The 21,351-nt window shown below is 41.1% G+C and overlaps 2 protein-coding genes across 22 annotated transcripts in view; one reads left to right on the top strand and one right to left on the bottom strand.

Annotated features, from left to right (window-relative positions):
• The window catches only part of LOC310762549 (uncharacterized protein), a 537,990-nt gene that overhangs the window by 284,569 nt on the left and 232,070 nt on the right, over window positions 1-21,351 (top strand). The window lies entirely within an intron of this gene.
• Window positions 1-21,351, bottom strand: part of DOCK10 (dedicator of cytokinesis 10) — a 181,373-nt gene that overhangs the window by 96,430 nt on the left and 63,592 nt on the right. For 15 of the 21 annotated variants that reach the window (XR_014548062.1, XM_083613642.1, XM_083613645.1 and 12 more), the window contains exons 2-3: window positions 7,936-8,055; window positions 4,141-4,230 (exon numbers count right to left, since the gene is read on the bottom strand). Coding sequence is in view for 20 of the 21 variants with exons in the window: in XM_083613642.1 (XP_083469768.1) it covers window positions 4,141-4,230; window positions 7,936-8,055 (210 nt within the window). In the remaining variant the exon portion in view is untranslated. The remainder of the gene's footprint in view (window positions 1-4,140; window positions 4,231-7,935; window positions 8,056-21,351) is intronic. The other 6 variants (XM_083613643.1, XM_083613629.1, XM_083613636.1 and 3 more) reach the window with 1 other exon arrangement.

Raw genomic sequence — 21,351 nt, 5'->3', positions numbered from 1 at the left:
ATTATTCTAATATTATGACAAATTTGCTAAGGAATAAAAATTTCACAGGAACTTCATCAAGAAGTAAACAAAGAGAATGGACTTGATTAAATCCTGTCTTGAGAATTAGGGTTAAAGCTTTGTGGCAGGATTTAATAATTGTACAGTGCCTTAAGAGCACTACAACATTGTTTAATCAAATTGCAAGTGTGCCTAGTAGCAAGCTGATTTATGCACTGCTGTGTCAGCTGAGCTGCCTTGGCTCTTTGTCCTGTGCTTGTGCCACAACATAGCTGTGGAAATAATTTTTAGATGAGAACTAGGAAATAAAAAATAAAAAGGACCACACATGCTGTTCTTCAAATTAAATCTGTGCTTTTACTCTGATTCAAATGCCCAGGGCAGGAGTCCTAGAAACATCGAGTTTATTTGATTACCAGTCCTACCACAGGTACAGAATGACCTTGAGTTAGGTTGCAAGCCAGTTCTTATCTTAATGGAGCAATGAGGCCATCTCTTCAACATCAGCCCTGCTGTGCAGATCAGCATTTTGCTAGAGCAATGGAGGAAGCAGTGGCAGAGCTTCATGCTCCGGCACCAGGGAGTGGAGAGCAGACGGGGGCAGGGGTGGCGTGCATCCTGGGGATGTGGCACGCTGCCTGTGGGGGGGGGGGCACCCAGCACGGGCAGCGGGGGCGCAGCTGCAATGGCACCCTGCTGGGATTGCACTGTCAGGGGCGATGTGCTCCCCCACACTCCTCTTCCTCCGCCAGTGGGTGGAAGGCGTGCAGACAAATTGCTGCACTAGCCTAGAATCTGGGGGCTTCCCATTGGCTGCCAATGGTGGGAATCCACCTATCCACATGTTTGGCAAGTGGAACAGGGAGCCCCAAACCAGCAGAGTGATGCTAGTGGAAGCTGGCAGGGCTGAATGGAGGGACACCTCCGCCAAATCCACCCTATTGCCCTCAAAATGTTACAAAATGATTTCAGGGTCAGTCACTCTATCCCAGCTTTGACTGTCTGTTTGCAAAAGTCTAATAACAATAACCTCCAATGTACAATTGCTGCAAGGAGGAACAAAATAAAAGCTGTGGAGAACAGTCTCTGTGTGATGAGGAGCACATTTATTAATTTTTTCCCAGTCATATCCCGCCTTTCTTCCATCATGGAATCCAAGGCAAATCCCACATTGTTCCCAAGAAGTCACCCATCCAGGTGCGGACCAGCTCAGACCTGCTTAGCTTTTGCAAGGTAGCAGTCCCATGTGCCTGCAGACATAAATTATTATATTGCTAACTAGCATAGATAGATAGATAGATAGATAGATAGATAGATAGATAGATGATAGATAGATAGATAGATAGATAGATAGATAGATAGATAGATTGATAGATGATAGATAGATGATAGATAGTGATAGATAACCAACCCAGCATATCTTTCCCGCAAAATTAGAGGCAATGGGTTGTGTATCTGGACAAAGTTAATTAAATCTGATGTCACCAAAGACTTAAATTAAATCTCATTGAACTAAATGGAAACAACATGCAACCAACTTAGTCTAGATTTGACCTAATGTGAGTTCTGCATGAAATGCTGGACTGGGATATAAGGGGATCAGTCCCTTGTGTGCAGATTAGCAGGTGGACAAGAATGTTCCTAGCTCTGTCCCCCCCCCCCCCCCGTGGTTTAGGTTTTTCTGAAAGAAAGCTGGTAAACATCTGGTCCATGATAAGTGTATATTTGATTAGCAGCAATGTGTACACACTACTATATGAGCCAATGAAAAAGCCCTTTCAGTGAGTTGGATAAGGATCAGAAAAGATCCCACACTTCATTCATTTTGTAGCTGGCACATGGACAAAAACTGCATTCTTAAGAAAGGGCCAGTTTTCTTCTTTTCCACTGGCATTTCTCTCGTTATAAGTGGGGGGAATGCAATAGTTACGCATGCATTGGAAGATCAACAGAGCATTAATTCTCAATAATATGCCATATTCACTCAAGCAATTGTAAATAGATACAGAGTTGACACATACAACTAACCACAGTTCTTGGACCTACAGTTTAATACAAAAGGGTTGCTTTTCTTCATAGAGATCAATACATCTAATGTAAACAGAACAAAAAGCACATTCAAATAACTGTAAAAGACTAGCTTAAAGCTGCAAAGCTAGTTATATGAAGAACTGTATCGTTTTTGGACAGCAGTGCACCACAGATGAGCACATGCAAGACGGGGCCCCTGCAAAGTTCAGATGATGTTCCAGCAAGCTACTTCCTGCCAGACCACCCATCTATAAACTGGGCAGAGCCACATCTGAAAAATGGGAAAAAAATGATTATTCCTTAGTAGGATCATGCCAGACTTGGATAACAAGTCTTTAAAAAGCGTGCTGATGATATGATGTTTTTCCTTGATACCATTATGGCATGTGTCAGCCAGGAAGGTTAGACTGGGGTAAGAATGGGAATCTAGAAGATCCTACAAATGAAAGCTGGAAACATTTCTTGAATATACTCAGGTTAGACTCAGTTCCTTTTTCTTGACAACATGCAAGAGAAAGGGGATGTTACAGTGCCCTATTTGACCCCTGTAATAAGCATGGAAAAAAGACAAAAGAATAATTAATATAATTTAACCAAGATGGGTGTGGCATTTCACGAACTTCCTCTGCAATGCACAGCAAAGTTTGTGAAAGTGAAAACAAATCAAATATTATTCTAGCCAAGGTCCATGGCAAACCTGCAGCAATTGTACCAATAAAACAAAACAGATCTATAGTATGAGCCAACATTCATTATTTAAGAGAGAGGTTACCAGAGACAAGTGGCCAGTTGATGCAAGTTACATCATATAGCATTCTAAATATTGTTCATAATTAACATGCAAAATAAATATCCATAACATTGAATAGGCATAAATGTAAAACCAGTTATTATATACTATTATGTATTTCCAGGATTTTAAAAAGTGAATGTATAGGAAAATGTGTCTCCACAGAACCTGAGGTTAAATTCCAGGAAGTCTGTCCTGTGGGTATCATCTGTAAGCAGGGCATACCACTTTGTGGCTCTGTTATATTTGGGGAAACAATATTTTCAATATCTTACTAATCATTCCATCAGGCACCTCAACTATATGGGCTGGAGTAAAGGAATCCCTACATCAGCCTCCCAGAGCCTTCTATAACCTCCCAGAGCCCTCTATATGTTGTTAGACTAAAACTCCTACCAGACGCCAGTCATTGGTCATGTTGTCTTAGGCTGATGAGAGTTTTGGTCCAAAATATCTGAGATGCATCAGGTTGGGGAAGGCTGTCCTTCATTTCTGAGTGACCTTTATTACTGCTGATGGTAACAAAGCACATCCTTATTCTGAACCTTAGCAATACTTTCAGTCTCAGCAAAGGAAAGAAAAGCCTGGGTGCTACTAAATACTTTGTGCTGAGGTTTTCGTTTACTTGCTATATATAGACTTGGAAATGGAAAGTGGAACAGTTTAAAGCCCTTATCCTGAGACTGTTCCATTAACCAAATTCCCATTGAAATCATAATTCCATCTCCCTGCATTTGTCATTGTGCCGCTGCTTTCACACTTCCTTTGGCTCCATGGAAGGCTTCAGTCTAAGCGACAACTTGCCAGTTCGCAATAATTTCCAGATAGAATATGTCATGTTCCGCTCTGAAAGTCATTGCTTTTCTAATAAAAGCAAGGAAGCCAGTGCTGGCTTTGCTACTGTGTTGAGTATCATGTTTCAACTCCCGCCTCACTTTTTCTGAAGATCACAACTGGAAACAGGATACTTTCCCAAATGGTATACTTGCTAAGTTAGGACAACAGCTACTCCACAATGTGTGGAGTAGTGATTCATGTGGAGGGGCCATAGCTCAGTGGTAGAGAATCTGCTTTCCATTCAGAAGGTCTCAAGTTCAACCTCTGATATCTCCAGCTAGGGATGGGAATGTCCCCTGTCTGAAATCCTGGAGAGGCAGGTACAATACAGTGTAGACTGTATTGGGCTAAATCCCATCAAGATGCTATTGTTCATGCCTTCTTGAAAGGCCATAACATTGTTTAATCTTTAATTAAAATAAAATCCACTGCAACAACGGTACCTATGTAAGGTCAAGGAGATAAAACAAATGTTAATTTACCTCTTTAACAAACAAATGCTCTGCTTTTTGCTCTGTATCTTCAGAAACTGATGAGTACAGTGTTCTTATTTCCCAGGGAACTGTGGCTATCTGCAATTAAACAAAAGAGATTCAAAATGTTTCAGCATTCTCATTTTAGTCTAATAGGGAAGTGGAACAGGGATCTGCTATATAGAGATGGATAACCTGGTTCTGAGACAAGTGATACAGCAATGGAGTCCTTTGCTTCCCCCACATCATAGCATTTGAGATAGAGAATAAGACTTTCCAGTGGATAGCTCAGTCAGTAGAGCATGAGACTCTTAATCTCAGGGTTGTAGGTTTGAGCCCCACATTGGGGAAAAGATATCTGCATTGTAGAGGTTGGACTTAGATGACCCTCATGGTCCCTTCCAACTCTACAAGTCTATGAAACTGTTAACAGAACAATTTGCTTCATCAGCTCAACATGAATTGTATCGGAGGGATGTTGATACCCCTGAAAGCAATTGCTACTTTCTGCATCCTGCTGAAAATGAATTTTCAATGAAATTGCTAAATATATTCCTTCTCACATATATCTCAATATCTAATAATGTTCTTTCACACAGAACTACCTGTTTATTGGCATAAACAGGGAACATTTTGTGAAACATCACAATTTCACAGCATGATTGTGGGGATTAAGGAGCGGAACTGGAAAGTATTTTGCAAAGTAATGTGTTCTATATAAATTATTAGTATTTATGCAGAACATGTCACCAGGCAAAATGCTTTGCAATCCCCATTAATCATGTAATCCCCATAATCATGTTGTGAAATTGATTGTTATTATATTATTCAGCGTGATGGAGTACCTGTAGTGATCAGAGATGTGCTTTTGCATTTAACCCATTGGACTTGGAGATGAAAAATGCCATCTCTGATTAAAGGAAGCTGGAAGGAAAACTGACAGCTCTACACAGCTTAGAGCAGGGATGGCCAATGTGTCATTCTCCAGATGTTGTTGGACTCCAGCTCCCATTATCCCTGGTTTATGAGCATGGCTCTAGCCCTTTCCCTGAAGAAAGGGAAACTCAAACAACAGAAGGCTTAAACCAAAATCACTCTCTTTGAAGATTGACTGTAGTCAGGAACCAACTGCAAAGATTCTTTGGGGCAAGTTTGGGCTTGCGCATTGTGGGAGATGGGAAGAATCTGGGAGAAGTTGCCTTAAATCCCCAGTTCCTCTCTGAAGTTCAGTCTTGTATATTTCATGCCATGCGGATGTGGCATGAATGTGGATATGGATGGGAGGAGGAAGTAGTAACCACCAGTCAGAGAGACAAGGGGGCCAGGTGCCAAACATCTGGCAAGTTGGCCACACTGCTGTGAAAATTGTATAAACAAATGTTGTGGCTCCATTTATCAGGTTGGAGACAGAAATTATTCAGCTGTTTTGCTCAAATAACCCACTAAAATTCATGTTTGAAATGTATGGGCAGCTTGTGGATTAAAAGCCGTTGTTCTAATATGCACCACATTCTCCTAAATGAACAGATAATAACTTAAAAGGAATTCAAGACTCAAAATTTAGAAAGAACTGGGGTATGAAGAATCCTGTGCTCCTCTCAGTATTGTTCTTCAAGTTGCAATGAACTTCCCTTCTGAGAATTAGGCGTGCTCAGACCACTAGCTTCAAACTCTGCCACAAAAGTGCTTCCTGTTCAGTAGAGTAATTGTGTTTCTAAACTGCTGCAGTTTGTATTAGTCTGAAATGAGTTGATTTTAGCATCTGACAAGGGCAGCAAATGGTTTGGGGTTGTAACAGCTCACATTTTTAAATGGAAACATTCTCTCACCAAAGGTTGTAGAAATGAAAACACAGCTCTAGAGAAAGAAACAGATCTGCACAGATCTTCATTTGGGGGAGCAGCCCAATACTCACAGATTGACCAGGGGATGTAGCCCCCTGAAAGCAGTTGCGGAGCAACCTAGACAATGCTCTCTGAGAAGCTCTGCTGCATGCCCATCTCAGGGACATTGGCCCTCTTGCCAGGTCCCCTCTCCAATGAGCAATGGAATACAATGATACTTTGCAGTCTTATAGCATGCCATCTCTATTCTTTGTGATTCAGAGTTACTACGCTTGCTAAGCATGGAGGATAAACAGAAATTCTCATGAGTTAGAGAGGTTTACTATGGCAAAGTAAGATTGCACCTCAACTGGAAACTGGCTGAGCCTCCCTAGAGAGATGCATCTCATGTTCAGATCTCTTGATTAAAAGATGAGGTGGCTGAAACTCATTGCCTGCTATTATTAAAATGCACCACTTTCAATGCCTTCTGGTACAGAAAGAAGCAAAAGCCTATACCATTCGTGATAACATTTCAGCACCCAAAACAAAATATTTAATGAACTAATTTGCAAAATGGCTTGAATGAACTGCATGGGATGGGATCTTGACCTTGAATTGGATTGACCTACCACAGATGGAAATGCTCTTTCTCTCCACAGGCTTTTGATTACCTGGTTAAGTGGTTAGGTGGGGGAGGGGTGTGTGTGTGTGTGTGTGTGTGTGTGTGTGTGTGTGTGTATCCCAAAATTTACTTGAGGGTAAATTGAAGCAAACCTGCCAGAGAGAGAGGATCCATCTCAAAAAGCTGACAGTTCATTCTAAGAGAAGTGTTGAGATTGTTGGACCCTGTACCCTTCTAGCAAGGCTTTGAGAAAAGAATCCCCTTCTTTCACATTTGGTATCACAGTAGTGGGAAAGAACCCACAACTTTAACACCGGTGCGAAAGTTTTCCAACACTAATCTCTGAAGCTCAATACCTTTCAGTAGGCAGTGAATTAGTTAGCTTATGAGATGTTTTATTTTCCCAGGCTAAGTACTGCGGGAACAAATAATCTTCTAGTTTGTCCTGAATTTAAATGCTTCCGTTTCAAGATCTGTAAGTCATTATGCTACAAAAATGAAAACTAGTGAACCGAGCTGAAACCTTGGTCCAGAAGGAGAAGAATTATTTCTCATTAAGTACTATGGATTACTGGGCTATGGCAATAAGTACAGGCAAAATGTAATCTGAGTGGATAAACACCACACCATAGGAAGAGCGGTTATACCCAGTGCTCAACCATGCTTGCCACTGTGTGTGTGGCACTTTCCTCTTGTGACCATGATGAACTACTGGTCTTCCATCCAACTTTGAAGCTGTGGAGGTGGACAGAGATCATCCTGGCAAATGTGCCAAAGCTGGCTGGAAGGCTGAGGATTGTTTGACAGTTATGTGGGCCAAGGCTCCTGGAGGGTCTAACCAGCAGGGAAGTCTGGTGGGGGCAGTTCTACACCAGTGCTTAAAATGACTCTTCCAGAGGCGATCCCAATGAGCTACGCTCCTCAGTATCCCCTTCCCTTGGGTAAGCCCTGGGGGAGAGTCTTGGACATTGATGTGTGAAAGTGTTCAAGCGGCAACACCCAACTTACCAGGGAAGTTGCTGTGAGAGATGAAGGGTGCATTTGGTAACTACATTTGGCTTTGAAGCTAAAGAACAGGTTTTTGCTAGGAAAGGAGCTGGACAAGGGGGAAACTGCTTGGACCCATGCCTAGAAAGCACAAGTCAAGTGGAAAAATACTCAGCCCTATGCTTTCTAGAAACAGGACAAGCAGAATGATGGACATGCCCTAATATCCATGTATATTTCTCATTGGGTTTAAAAGTTTTCTGATGTAGAGCTACATTGCTCTCTTCTGCCATAAGAACTGGTCCAGCTTAACCAGAAGCTCTAGAGGGAAAATGGTTTGGGTGAGCTCTGGCTTCATTTGTCGCTTACCGAAAAATCATCATCTGGGAACAAGATGAGTTCTTTGAGACCGTCGTTTTCAACAGTCTTCTCAATTTCCCCAATGACAGTTTCATAATCCAAAGGTTCTAGAAGTTTGGGTTTCTCCTGCTGATGAAACAGAAACAAGACGCAAGAACAACATTAAGCTGAGCTGACATCTTCTCCGGAGCCTCAGTTTCTAATATATAAACAATATATACACAATATGAGACCTGCTGTTTTCATGCACAACAAGATGTGCTGAGAAAAAGCACAAACCGAGACAAAAGCATCATCGGCTGGTCAAAATGTTCATTATTAGCCTGATTAATCCCTGATAGTTAGCTTGCTCAAGGAGGGGTGGTGGATAATTATAGCATGTGGAAATAATATCAAATCATCCTACACATCCTACACACATCAACACATTTAGCTCAGGAACTTGTCCTTTAAAATAAGAAAATACATACATAATGCCTTATCACAGCTCACGGGCAATATTCTCAGTAAATTTGCTGCAGAACAGCCTGTTGTAATTTCAGATGTTTCCCTGAGCTGCACACTTATTCCCTCCCCCCCCCCACCACATTACTCTTTTATGTTTGGACACATTTTAAATTCATGTGGCTTACTAGAAATAGAAATAAAAAGTACTATTGCTCTATTTAACTTGGCATTTATCCTGATCTCTTTGTCAGGATAAAGTATTTTTCAGTCAGCCCCATTCCATTGCCAGTCAGAAGCTGGACTATATCTTCATAAGCCACCGTGAAAGCATTGTTATTGCTGAAGTGCAATATTAGCCTTTTAAAAAAAAGTGCTCAGGAGAAGCAGTCAAATAAAAGGTAAATCTTCATGTAATAATAAAATGTGTGTAGGGGAGGGGTTATTCTTGTTTTTTATTATGTATTTTGTCTTTTCTATCTTGTATTTTTATGTTGTGAACTGCTCTGAGATCTAAGGATAAAGGGCAGTATACAAATTAAATAATAATAATAATAATAATAATAATAATAATAATAATAATAATAATTCATGTGCCACACCCACACCAGCTGGAGAGCCCACTAAGTAGGCAAATGAGTTTGAAATGTAAGATTATGGCTACAGTTCTAACTCTCCTTCACCTGGAAGGAAAACCCATTGAATTTGGCAGAGTTTACTTTTGAGTATACATAGCTAGGATTTTGCTGTCCATGTAAGCTGGTTGGTGGTGATCATGCCCATTGCTATGTTGCACTAGGGATGGCTGGGCACATGAATGCAGAAGATCCCCACACCCTCTCCAGCTTGGGCTTGACTGTTTGATTGCAAACTTTTGGATGTGAAAAGGAGAACAAGGGATTGTTATGACCTGTTGAAGGGGCACACAAATAGGTCAGCAACTAAGGCCTTGGTTCTGAACACAGTTGGACTGAAGGAAAGGCATGGGGGCCAGGTAACCATACAGCTTGGCTTAGCTACCTAGGTCAGCCAAAATGTGTGGTCCTCTAGGTGATGAGTCAATGTGGAACCACAGTCGGGGAAAATATTTGACAAACCATAATATATGCAGATCTACCACACAGAAATCACTGGGTGAAGTATTTGTCTCATCTAAAAAAAAACCAAACAATTGCATGGCAAGGCCCCCAAAGCAGCCCCTCGTTGGAATAAAATTCACACTGACACAGAAATTTGGTTTAAGGTTATTGGGCAAAATTTTAGGCCACAACTTTATTGATTACAGAAATGTGAGTGGTATTGGCTTAGGCATTGGCAAAGGACTATATCGGACTCCTGCCCCCTTTGCAGGAAGTCAGTAAGGGTAAACCACCCAAAGAGGAAGCTACATCAGGGGAACCCACCTGTAGCTCTCCTTGTGTCCCCAGAGGCCTGGCATGGCCCTAGCCCCTCACGTGGACTTTAGACAGGATCCAGGCCCTGGATTCCTTTCACGGAATACCCTTGGTCAATGGAGGGGCAGGCGATAATAATAATAATAATAATAATAATAATAATAATAATAATAATAATTTAGTATTTATACCCCGCCCATCTGGCTGGGTTTCCCCAGCCACTCTGGGCGGCTTCCAAAAGAATATTAAAATACTGTGATACATCAAACATTAAAAGCTTCCCTAAACAGGGCTGCCTTCAGATGTCTTCTAAAAGTCTGGTAGTTGTTGTTCTCTTTGACATCTGGTGGGAGGGCGTTCCACAGGGAGGGCGCCACTACCGAGAAGGCCCTCTGCTGGTTCCCTGTAACTTGGCTTCTCGCAGTGAGGGAACCACCAGAAGGCCCTCGGTGCTGGACCTCAGTGTCCAGGTAGAACGATGGGGGTGGAGACACTCCTTCAGGTATACTGGACCGAGGCTGTTTAGGGCTTTAAAGGTCAGCACCAACACTTTGAATTGTGCTCGGAAACATACTGGGAGCCAAAGCTGACCTCCCCTCCCCCACAAATCAATGAGCCAATGCCTAACCTCCAAACCTTACAAAGTTGTGACAATTGCTAAGAGGTAGGCGAAAACCAAGTGACCAGTGCCAATCTGCCAAATGGAAAAATTCCTACCTGGCCCCCGACCCAAGACAGATGACCAACCAAAGTCCAAAGCAAGGCCAGAGGACATCTAAAATAAAGGGTCGGTGGGTGTTTGGCAGTGCGAAGCAGGTGCCTGACACGTGTCATGCTGCCATGTTATATCACCCCACACAAAAGTGATTGGCCAAGAAGCCAGGGTGATCATGGTGCCACCCTGGCATGCCGGCATTACTTCGCCCACGCCAGGGGGGAGGAACTGGCCTGGGGGTCTGCCAGCAACCAGGACCATCCTTAAAGATGATCCCACTTGCCTGCAACTGAAACTGCATTTGTGTTAACAGAGCTTCCCCATCCTCTCTTCCACCTCAACCCCTGGAGCAGATTTGGGGGGTGCATGGGGGTGGAGGCTGCAGCAGGAGGGGGAAGTTTCATTGTACAAACAGAAGTCTATCGAGCAAGCAAAACATCCACTCTACAGTTTGTTTTTATAGGACTGAACAGAGTGATATTCAGGCACCTAAATTCTTTGAACAACAAAAAACACAGAGAGAAGACTTTTGAGGCACTTCAAATATTTATCTGAAGTTTACAGAGGTAATGTGATGTGAGTACGCAAGTCTTATTCAAAATACAGTATTCAAATAAGATATCTGATAAAGGAGATAGTGAAATCCTACCAATTCAGTTACACTAGAATGGTCCCTAGCTTTTTAGCTGACTTCTAACAAGTTCTAAGATCAAGGTTACTGCGGGTGTTCTGGGTGTGATGTTGCTGTCTCAAAGAGCATTAGTAAAGAAAAGTTGCCAGTATTATATTACAAACTTGAAAGCAACGGGATAGAAAGCCAAGCAGGGAAAGTGCAAACTGTACAGAAATCTTGATTTTGTATGGTCATTGTATTAGCTTATGCAGCAAAGAGAAACTGGTTTTACTGAAGTTACTCCATGTTTATGAGGTTCACATTTCTTACTACTACAGCACATTTTGTCTGAATCTTGTCTATGTTTTCCATTTGTTTTTCTTACCCTTGAGTTCTGTGTCCCTATTGCCAGTGCAAAAACATTCTACCCCCCTGGTATTACACTGGTGCCACCACCATCACAACTTGTGAAATGAGGCAATTGTTAGACTTCCCATGTGTTAGTTTAGCTATGCTTCCCAAAAACCCCAGAGTCATGTACTGGACAGTTCTAAACTGGATCTTGTAGAGCCATTCCAATGCTGCATAGTATATTACTTCCTTTAGATAAGTATATTGTTACGAAGCATTATTTTACCAGAACTGTAGTAATGGACAGTTAAGGAAAATAGATTCATTCATTTTAAACCAATGTGATTTTTAGTATTAAGTGATGCAATCCTATCCAAGAATATTTCATACTATTATGTGAACCACATTGATTATTATTTTTTTTGGAGGGAGGGGAGTAAGTGGTATATAAATCTTTCCAGGTAAATAAAATATCCTATATGCTCTATATGCTTTGGCAGAAGCTTGGCAAAAATGGCACTATAACACAAGGCAAGTGGAGAATAGCTTTGCACACTTAGTCCAACTACCTTTAAAGGGCAATTTGATAGCGCAAAGCTCACAAATAGTTTCAAGATGGCTGCTGTGTGATGTGGTGCTTGTTCATGTACTTCAGAGAAAGAGGGAGCTGAATTCATGATGTTGATGACCAATTGCATGGAAGCCCTACATAATGCAATTTCTCTTTCTCAACATATGGATGGGGAGAACGGGGCCAGTGATTCCCAGACTCGCCCCCACCCACTTCATGGACCACTTGAAAATTGCTGCAGGTCTTGGTGGGCTCACTTAATGATTTTTCTGCCTATTGTAGCAATTGTGATTCCATAGAATTCAAACTGTAGTACAATAAAATGCAACATAAGAAATAAAAGAAGCAATTAAAAATGCAATTAAAATCAACATGATGGGCTGTCTCTCATCTACAACCACAAATCCACAGACACCACAGACAACCAGACACCACAGACCACCAGAATGAAACTTACAGGCCACTGTTTGGGAACCCCTGAATTTTGTTTTTGTTTTTTATATAAAATATTTATTGAAATTTTACAAAAACATAGATTTACAAAATACAAAAAGAAAAAGAAAAAAAACACAAAAATACATAAAAAATAAAAATAAATGGATTACAAAATCTTTGCTGATATTTTGGCAAAAAGACTGAAGAGAGTTTTGATGGAGGAGATTCACGGGGGCCAAGCGGGCTTTCTCCCAAAAAGGCACTTGTCGAACAATGTAAGGAATATAATTGACATTTTGGAAAAGCTGGAAGTGAACATAAACACTAAAGCTGTTTTGATATTTGTGGATGCCGAGAAAGCCTTTGACAACATTTCTTGGAGTTTTATGTTGAAGAACCTCCGGGGGATGGGGGTAGGCCAAGGGTTTGAAAATGGTATAGGTGCAATATACTCTGAACAGAAAGCCAAACTAATTGTAAATAATGTGGTTACAGAAGAGTTCAAGATTGAAAAAGGGACACGTCAGGGGTGCCCTATCTCCCCATTACTCTTTATATCGGTCCTGGAGGTTTTGCTTAATATGATTAGGAGGGACCAGTTGGTTAAAGGGATTCAGGTCGGAGCTAAACAATATAAACTGAGAGCATTTGCAGATGACTTAGTACTTACATTGCAAGAGCCAGAAGCTAGCACGAAAAGAGTTTTGGAAATAATTCAAGAGTTTGGTCAAATGGCAGGATTTAAATTGAATAAGTCTAAGACAAAGGTTTTGGAGAAAAATTTGACACAGATAGAAAAGGAAAGGTTCCAGAATGAGACAGGGTTGACTGTGGTTAAAAAAGTGAAATATTTGGGTATAAATATGACAGCTAAAAATGTGAATTTGTTTAAAGATAACTATGAAAAAACTTGGAGAGAAGTGAAAAAAGATTTGGAGATTTGGTCCAACTTGAAGCTTTCCTTGTTAGGCCGTATTGCAGCTATAAAGATGAATGTATTGCCAAGAATGTTGTTTTTGTTCCAAGCATTGCAAATAATTGATAAAATGGACTGTTTCAAGAGGTGGCAAAAAGACATATCTAAATTTGTCTGGCAGGGCAAAAAGCCCAGAATTAAATTTAAGATACTAACGGATTCAAAGGAAAGAGGGGGGTTTGCCCTGCCAGACTTTAAACTTTACTATGAAGCGGCAGCTTTCTGCTGGCTGAAAGAATGGCTACTTCTTGAAAACACAGACATTTTGGATTTGGAAGGTTTTAATAACATTTTTGGGTGGCATGCATATTTGTGGTATGACAAGGTTAAAGCACATAAAAGTTTTAAAAATCATATTGTCAGAAAAGCACTACTAAATGTCTGGGACAGATATAAAGACTTGCTGGAAAATAAAACTCCAAGGTGGCTGTCGCCAATGGAAGCTAAGGCAGTTAAAAAGTTAAATATGGAGTCCAAGTGGCCAAGATACTGGGAAATTTTGGAAAAGGAAGGGGACAAATTGAGATTGCAGAGTTTTGAGAAATTAAAAGGGAAGGTGAGAGATTGGTTCCACTACCATCAAATTAATGAAGCGTTTAAACTGGACAGTAAAATTGGCTTCCAGGTGGAAAAATCAAAATTGGAGACAGAACTGTTAGAACCCAGTACTAAGAATTTGTCCAAAATGTACAATTTGCTGCTGAAATGGAATACACAAGATGAAACGGTTAAATCGGTCATGATTAAATGGGCTCAGGACATTGGTCATAATATTTTGTTTGCTGACTGGGAAAAGTTGTGGACCACCGGGATAAAATTTACGGCATGCAATGCCTTAAGAGAAAACATTATGAAAATGACATATAGGTGGTACATAACCCCAGTCAAGCTTGCAAAGATTTACCATGTGCCTGACAATAAATGTTGGAAATGTAAAGAAACTGAAGGTACATTTTTTCATCTTTGGTGGACCTGCCCGAAGATTAAGGCATTCTGGGAAATGATCTATAATGAACTTAAAAAGGTATTTAAATATACTTTCCCCAAGAAACCAGAGGCCTTTCTCTTGGGTATTGTCGGCCAAGGGGTGTTAAAGACGGATATAACTTTCTTTATGTATGCTACAACAGCAGCTAGAATACTCATTGCGAAGTACTGGAAGACGCAAGAACTACCCACACTGGAAGAATGGCAGATGAAGGTGATAGACTATATGGGCTTGGCAGAAATGACGAGCAGAATCCGAAACCAGGGAAGAGAAGCAGCGCAAGAAGAATGGAAAAAATTCAAGGACTATTTAAAGAAATATTACAAAGTTAATGAAAGTTAGAATGATGTTGGACTGGAAAGTAAATGGTTACTATTAGTAATGGTTAAGACAAGGAAAATAAGGAAGAATAGTCTAAATTTAAATTAAAATAAGGGAAGATTTGCTGAACAATCGATAAGAATTTGGAATACAGAAAGGGGAAGCATGAGGAAGTCGGGGAAGATAGGATATGAAATTAGGATATGAAATGATACATGTTTTCTGTTTTGTTTTTGTTTTTGTATGTTTATGTTTGTTGTATGGTGTTTATATGGAAAAATAAAAATATTTAAAAAAAAAAAATAAAAATAAAAATACAAAATACAAAAAATGAATAGATACAAAAGAGTTAAAAACAAACCCATTTTTTGTAACTTTAAACTCATTAGCTTGTTTCCTTGACTTCCTCACACCTCCCCTTTTTGTATTCCCATTTAAATAATCAAATCAGCAAATCCTTACCCTCTTTCGTTTATCTTAACTCTATATCTTAACATATTATAGCTCTATATTTTCATCCATTATCAACTCATTTTTGCATATTCTCATTAACTTTGTTGCTAGTGCCTCTTATTTTCAATCCAACATCATTTTTAACATTCATTAATTTTACAGTGTTTCTGAAGATAGTCTTTAAATTTCTTCCAATCTTCTTCCACCAACTCTTCTCCCAGGTCTCGGATTCTGCCAGTCATTTCCGCTAATTCCATATAGCCCATCACCTTCATCTGCCACTCTTCCTGGGTGGGTAAATCTTGTGTCTTTCAATACTTTGCAATGAGTATTCTTGCTGCTGTTGTTGCATACATAAAGAAAGTTCTATCCTTCTTTGGCACCAATTGGCCGACTATGCCCAGGAGAAAGGCCTCTGGTTTCTTCAGAAAGGCATATTTAAATACCTTTTTCATTTCATTATAGATCATCTCCCAGAAAGCCTTAATCTTTGGGCACGTCCACCAAAGGTGAAAGAATGTACCTTCATTTTCTTTACATTTCCAACATTTATTATCGGGCAAATGATATATTTTTGCAAGCTTGACTGGTGTCATGTACCACCTATGAATTTTGTTTCAGAAATGAAGTGGGGGATCGATATCTGAACTCCTCCCTATGCTCCCAGTTGCAGGACCCTAAATAATCCAGAGTTCTAAAGTTCAGGATATGCAGTCTGAGTAGTGCTGATTTCATTCTTTGAGGAAAATTGTTTGTGATTTGGCAAACAAAGCTCTGCAATTCACTTCCCTTCTCCTTGCATTTTGAGAGGTTTTCTCTGCGTTTGAGATGGAAAATTCTGATAATTTTTGCTACCATTTTATCTCTGCAGCAAGATCCTTGGGATAAAAAGCAGTCAGGAAAGTCTTACAGCGTTTGAATTAGTGCATTTCTTTCTAGCAATGTATGCTGGGAGATTTGTAATGGAGCTTATTCTAATTTAAAGCTCCAACAGTCTCAGGATTGTCTCGCCTGAATTTAACTTGTCTGGCTCTCCTGGAAATGAACCAATTAGGCAATCTCTGTGCCAAGGCTGAATGATGCAGGATTGGATTTTGATAGTGCTGTTTTGATATTTGCTAGCTTAAATGAGTAATGAATTACGTTAGCAAAATGCAGATGATGTGACTATAAAAAGAGGCACTCACCAGCAAGCTCCTACTATTACACCCAATTTCTACAGACTATTTATTCACTAGACTGCAAAATGGAGCCTTCCATATTCATTCTCAATAGACAAGCTATCGTTAACATGCACCTGGGTGTGAGCTAGTGCCAGAACCAAAGAGAATTACCCCTACAATTCACAGCTGTTATATATGCACTGGCTTCAATGTTATGTAGCTTGTTAATGATTAAATCAAGTCCCACCTCCTACAACTTCTCATTGTATGTTCCAGTCACAGTGCTGTGGCTCTTCCAGCAATGATGACTAAAAATATCCTCATAATTGATTTCATAGAAGCAGACACAGTGCATCCATAGCTTGCCCGAGGTCCCAAAATTTGACCAGTCTCAGAGAGCTCTTCTTTGGAGCAATGGGGGCAAAACAGCACATTCAGATGCAATGCAAGTTAAATCGCACCTTCCGATGCAATGCAAGTTGACTATAACCTTTGAGTGCTTGGGGGCACATTTTGCATGATGAGCTTTCCCTATCACATTACTATCCTACAGGTTTTGTGCAGAACCTCTGAACTGCTTTTTAACACCTAAATGAAAAGCCTGTCTTGGAAGCCCACAACTGCTGAATAGGAATCTAACAGAAAAGCTCCAGTGAGCACAATCTGTGTTAAACCTCATGCTGCATTGTAACTATTATGTTCTATTCCCTGTGTGGTAGCCACAGAAGGGCAAATTGCCTTGTTGGCCGCAGTCCTCAAAGCTTCCTACGTGGGACTGCTGGGGAGCAGGATAGTGAGAGGTGGCAGGAGACTGGTTGATCCAGAAACCACCCAAAAGTTGACGTTTTCATAAGGTGATAACCAAGGGAAAGGAACGGGGGGAAATCACAGTTATAAATGGAGTTTTCTGAAACAGGTCATAGGTCAGGTCAGGGACCCACCTTTAATCCCTAAAGCTTTACAAATTTGGGTAAGCTTGCCCAAATAAAAATATTTTTAGCAGATGTCAAAAACAGTGCAGCAAAGGCACCCACCTAATGTCAATGGGCAGGGAGTTGCAGAGTGTAGCTGCTGCTGCACAGAAAGCGCAACTCCTTACAAATGCAGAATGGACGTTGTGTGGTAGAACTTGTCCATGCAAGATGTAGGAAAAAGGAGAACAGCTGGTTGGAGGGAGGCAGCTGTTGTGACTAATTATGTGATGAAAAGCCACGATGGAATTTGTTGCCACAAGATGTAATGATGGCCACTAGCTTAGGTGGCTTTAAAAGACATTAGACAAATTCACAGAGGGTAGGTCTTTCAAGGGCTACTACTGCTGCATTGTATAATGATCCATCATCAGAAGGCGGGTACCCCTCATAACAGTTGTAGGGGAGCAACAGCTAGGTAGGGTTATTGTCTTTATGCCCTGGTTCTGGGATTCCCAGAAAAATAGGGTTGGACAGTGTGGGAAGCAGGAAACTGGGCTAGATGGACCTTTCCTCTGACACGGCCAAGCTTTTCTCATATTCTGGCGCCTTTGTATTTAGAGAGAGCATAGGTTTTTTAAAGCATGACTCAGAAATAAGTCTCACATGTGAAGTTAGCGGGGCGCAGGACGGAAGAACACAGTCAATCTGACACACTATGACCCTGCAGGGAACACTCATGCTTCTGTCTGCCCATGCGCCCAATGAAAAAGAAGAGACTGACAGAAATCCCTGAGAGAAAGTAAAACAGAAACAAGGTGTATTTTACTGCACAGAGCCTTATTTCGCAAGAAGCTTCTAGCAAAATCATGATGAGGTAGCTGGAAGACAAGTCACTTAAACCCCCACCCATAAATGCAATAAACTTGATCTACTCAGCATTTTCAAGATCAGCCAAACAGCCAGCTGTACAATACAAAACAAACCCTCCATAAATGGCCCGTTCAAGAGGAAAAAGCCTGCTGCTTAGTTAAGCGTGGCTTCCTATGGAGACATTTAGCCACTCAGTTTGCTTTTTCCAGTGCTGTATCCAGGCTAGTCTGTTGCAGCAAAAGCAACAAAAGAGTACCTTAATGACCAACACTCTTTATTGCAGCATAAATGTTTGTGGGCTAAAATCCACTTCAACAGGCGCATTCTGGTGTTCTGACGAATATCTAATGAAGTGGACTCTAGACCACAAAAGCTTGTGCCAATGAACATGCTTAGTCTCTATGACCTTTGGTTGTTTCAGTTTGCTTCTCTGTGGTCCATGAGGCATTTAGGCTATGGTTGGGTGGGGGTGGAGAACAGGACCTTTGAGCAGTAGTATCGGCCCACTTGCTGGACCTTTAAAGGAGGCCCTTTAAAACTGGAGCACAGCTGAATATATTTTCATTTCCATTCTAGGCCCTTTGTGGTGGCGTAGACAGCGGCTAGATCACATCCTTAAAATTTAGCTTGTCACCAAGAAGTGAAAATATGGCAGTTCTAACACAGAGGTACCCTAACATAGAGGCACAGAGTGGAGAAAGCTCCTTCTTTTCACCCTACTGTGCTTTATGGGCCAAATACCACAAGGATTTGGCAGGCTTTGAACCATAATGCTGGAACATTGAGAAAATACTGAAGGTGGTTACAAAATATGGATCCACATGGATCCTCAGGATCTTTGCATTGGGTCACCCCAAATTCACCATCAGATCACATAGCATGTCCATGGCTACCACCTGCACCAAAAAAATCACGCACCCACTGTTGCCTGGGGCTGCAATGGTGCAAAAACGTGGTTACAAAGCACAGATCCACATGGATTCTCAGGATTTTTGCATTGGGCTACCCCAAACTCACCGTCAAATCACATGTCTGTGGCCACAGCATGAAGCACAAAAATGATACATCCACTGTTTCATTCAGAATTTTTTTTTCTTGTTTTCCTCCTCTAAAAACTATGTGCGTGTTATGGTCAGGTGCGTGTTATATAGCGAAAAATACGGTATTTCAGCATTTCAGAACCAAATACGCTTTCATCTGCCATGAGTTTTTTGTCATATGAGTTTCCAAAGACCATAGGAAGCTGCATTATACCACATCAGGCCATAGATCCATCTAGCCCAAGGGTGGGGAACTTTTTTGCCCCACCCCTTTTTCTCTCACCCCCAGCAGATCAACTTTGACGGTGCCATCCACCTGTCAATATTTGACACCATATTGATACTTTGTCATCTTGCCCACCTGTCAAAGTTGATCTACTATGGGAAAGGTGGATACTGCCCAAGCAGCATCGAGTTCCCCGTACATCAGCTGATTTTGTAAGGTTCAGATGCACCAGCCATGTCCCGGGAAAACCATTTGGTGTGCCTGAACCAAGAAGGACTGAACTTTGCACACTTCTGCCAATGAGTTATTCAATCTTGCTTTATGCAGACATGTCTCTACCTGCCCCATATCTGTTCTCTACCTGCCCCACATGTGATGCTGCAGCTCAAGGAAAACAGACTTACAAGCAAAATGAGGAGGTCTGGTGTCCCAGGTTTCACCTGCAGACTGGAGGTTCCCTACTCCTGATCTAGCCCAATCTTGTCTACAACAACTGACAGTGATTCTCCAGTTCTCAGGCAGCAGCCTTTCCCAATGCTTCCTGGAGATGCCAGAGATTGAACATGGAATTTTATGCATGCAGAATAGTTGTTCTACCACTGAGCTTTGGCCATTCCAACATTTCTCCAATGAAAATAGGGTTGTCCATGGGGCATGTTAAGCAACTCAAGAAGGTAAGGTATGTTGATTGGGCTGAGAAACACCCAATGTGGAAAATCTGTGATCAGATAATCTAGCTTTAAAAAACAAACAAACTTTAAAGCCACTCCTTTTTTTTTTTATCAGAGCAGCAGCAAAGGTACTTAATAACTTCTACTTCAGGTTATTCAAATATAAATTTCATTCATTTCTATTAACATCACAGTCCTCTACATTTCTGCTCAGCCCCTTTGAATTCAAAGGGATCTCATCCCAGATAAATGAGCCCAGGACTGCAGCCTAAGAGGCCATCAAAGGATTCACAGAATCACAGAATTGTGGCTGCCTATTATAATCCTGTGTCCTGGCACAGTGAATATTCTGTAAGAGCACACGGATAAGATTGCTCTAAAACTGCCTGGTGAATTTTGAGATCATATGAATGCTTCCTGAAACTTAGAATTATTTCTGACAACCTGAATTTGATAGAAGACTGTAGGGAAGCTGCAGGGGTGGTAGAGCTAAACTGAATATGCAATTGTCACATCACACAAAAATAAGTGGAAGTGATAGGAACATTTCACAGCAAAAGTTTTAAAAAGTGGGGAGGGAGTTCCAAGTGCAAATAGATTCAGATGCATACTACAATAAAGAAAAATAGTTGTAGTTGCAAGTTGCAGCCAGTTCATAATTTAATGCCAGCATCACTAACATCTGTTTACAGCAGTGATGGCCAAACCTGGCCGTCTAGCTGTTTTGGGACTACAATTCCCATCATCCCTGATGATTGGTCCTGTTAGCTAGGGATGATGGGAGTTGTACTCCCAAAACAGCTAGACGGCCAAATTTGGCCATCACTGGCTTACAGTAAACACGCCCCCTTAAACATTAGATGCCAGGATACTCATCCTACAATCTATTCTGAACACAGGAGAGTTGCAAAGAGCTTCTCTCTATAAGCAAACATGGCAGTAGCCAATTTGAGTGCCTTTCCCCCCCATTGATGGGTGGGGGCTACTGGGTTGATGGGGCAGCATACCTGGACCATTCTGTGATTCTGTCTCTTTTTATGCACTTCCAGTTGCGGCAGCAATTTGGGTTATTCCACACCTGGCCCACCACAGCAACCACTGGCACCCATGCCATCTTCTTAGCCTTAAAAGATTGGTGACCCTTGCCTCAAATAAACAGTTTTCATTACTGTTAACGAAAGAAGAAGCCAGTAACAGTTCGCCACAAAGTGGCAGAAATGAATGAGGGATGATTTATTAGACGTTATGACACAGTCATATTATAAAGCTGATTTCAACAA

Source organism: Podarcis filfolensis (assembly GCF_964270895.1).
Source record: "Podarcis filfolensis genome assembly, chromosome: 5".
Taxonomy (NCBI): domain Eukaryota; kingdom Metazoa; phylum Chordata; class Lepidosauria; order Squamata; family Lacertidae; genus Podarcis; species Podarcis filfolensis.
Note: the sequence above shows the minus strand (reverse complement) of the source record. Positions and strands in the feature narration are given on the sequence as shown.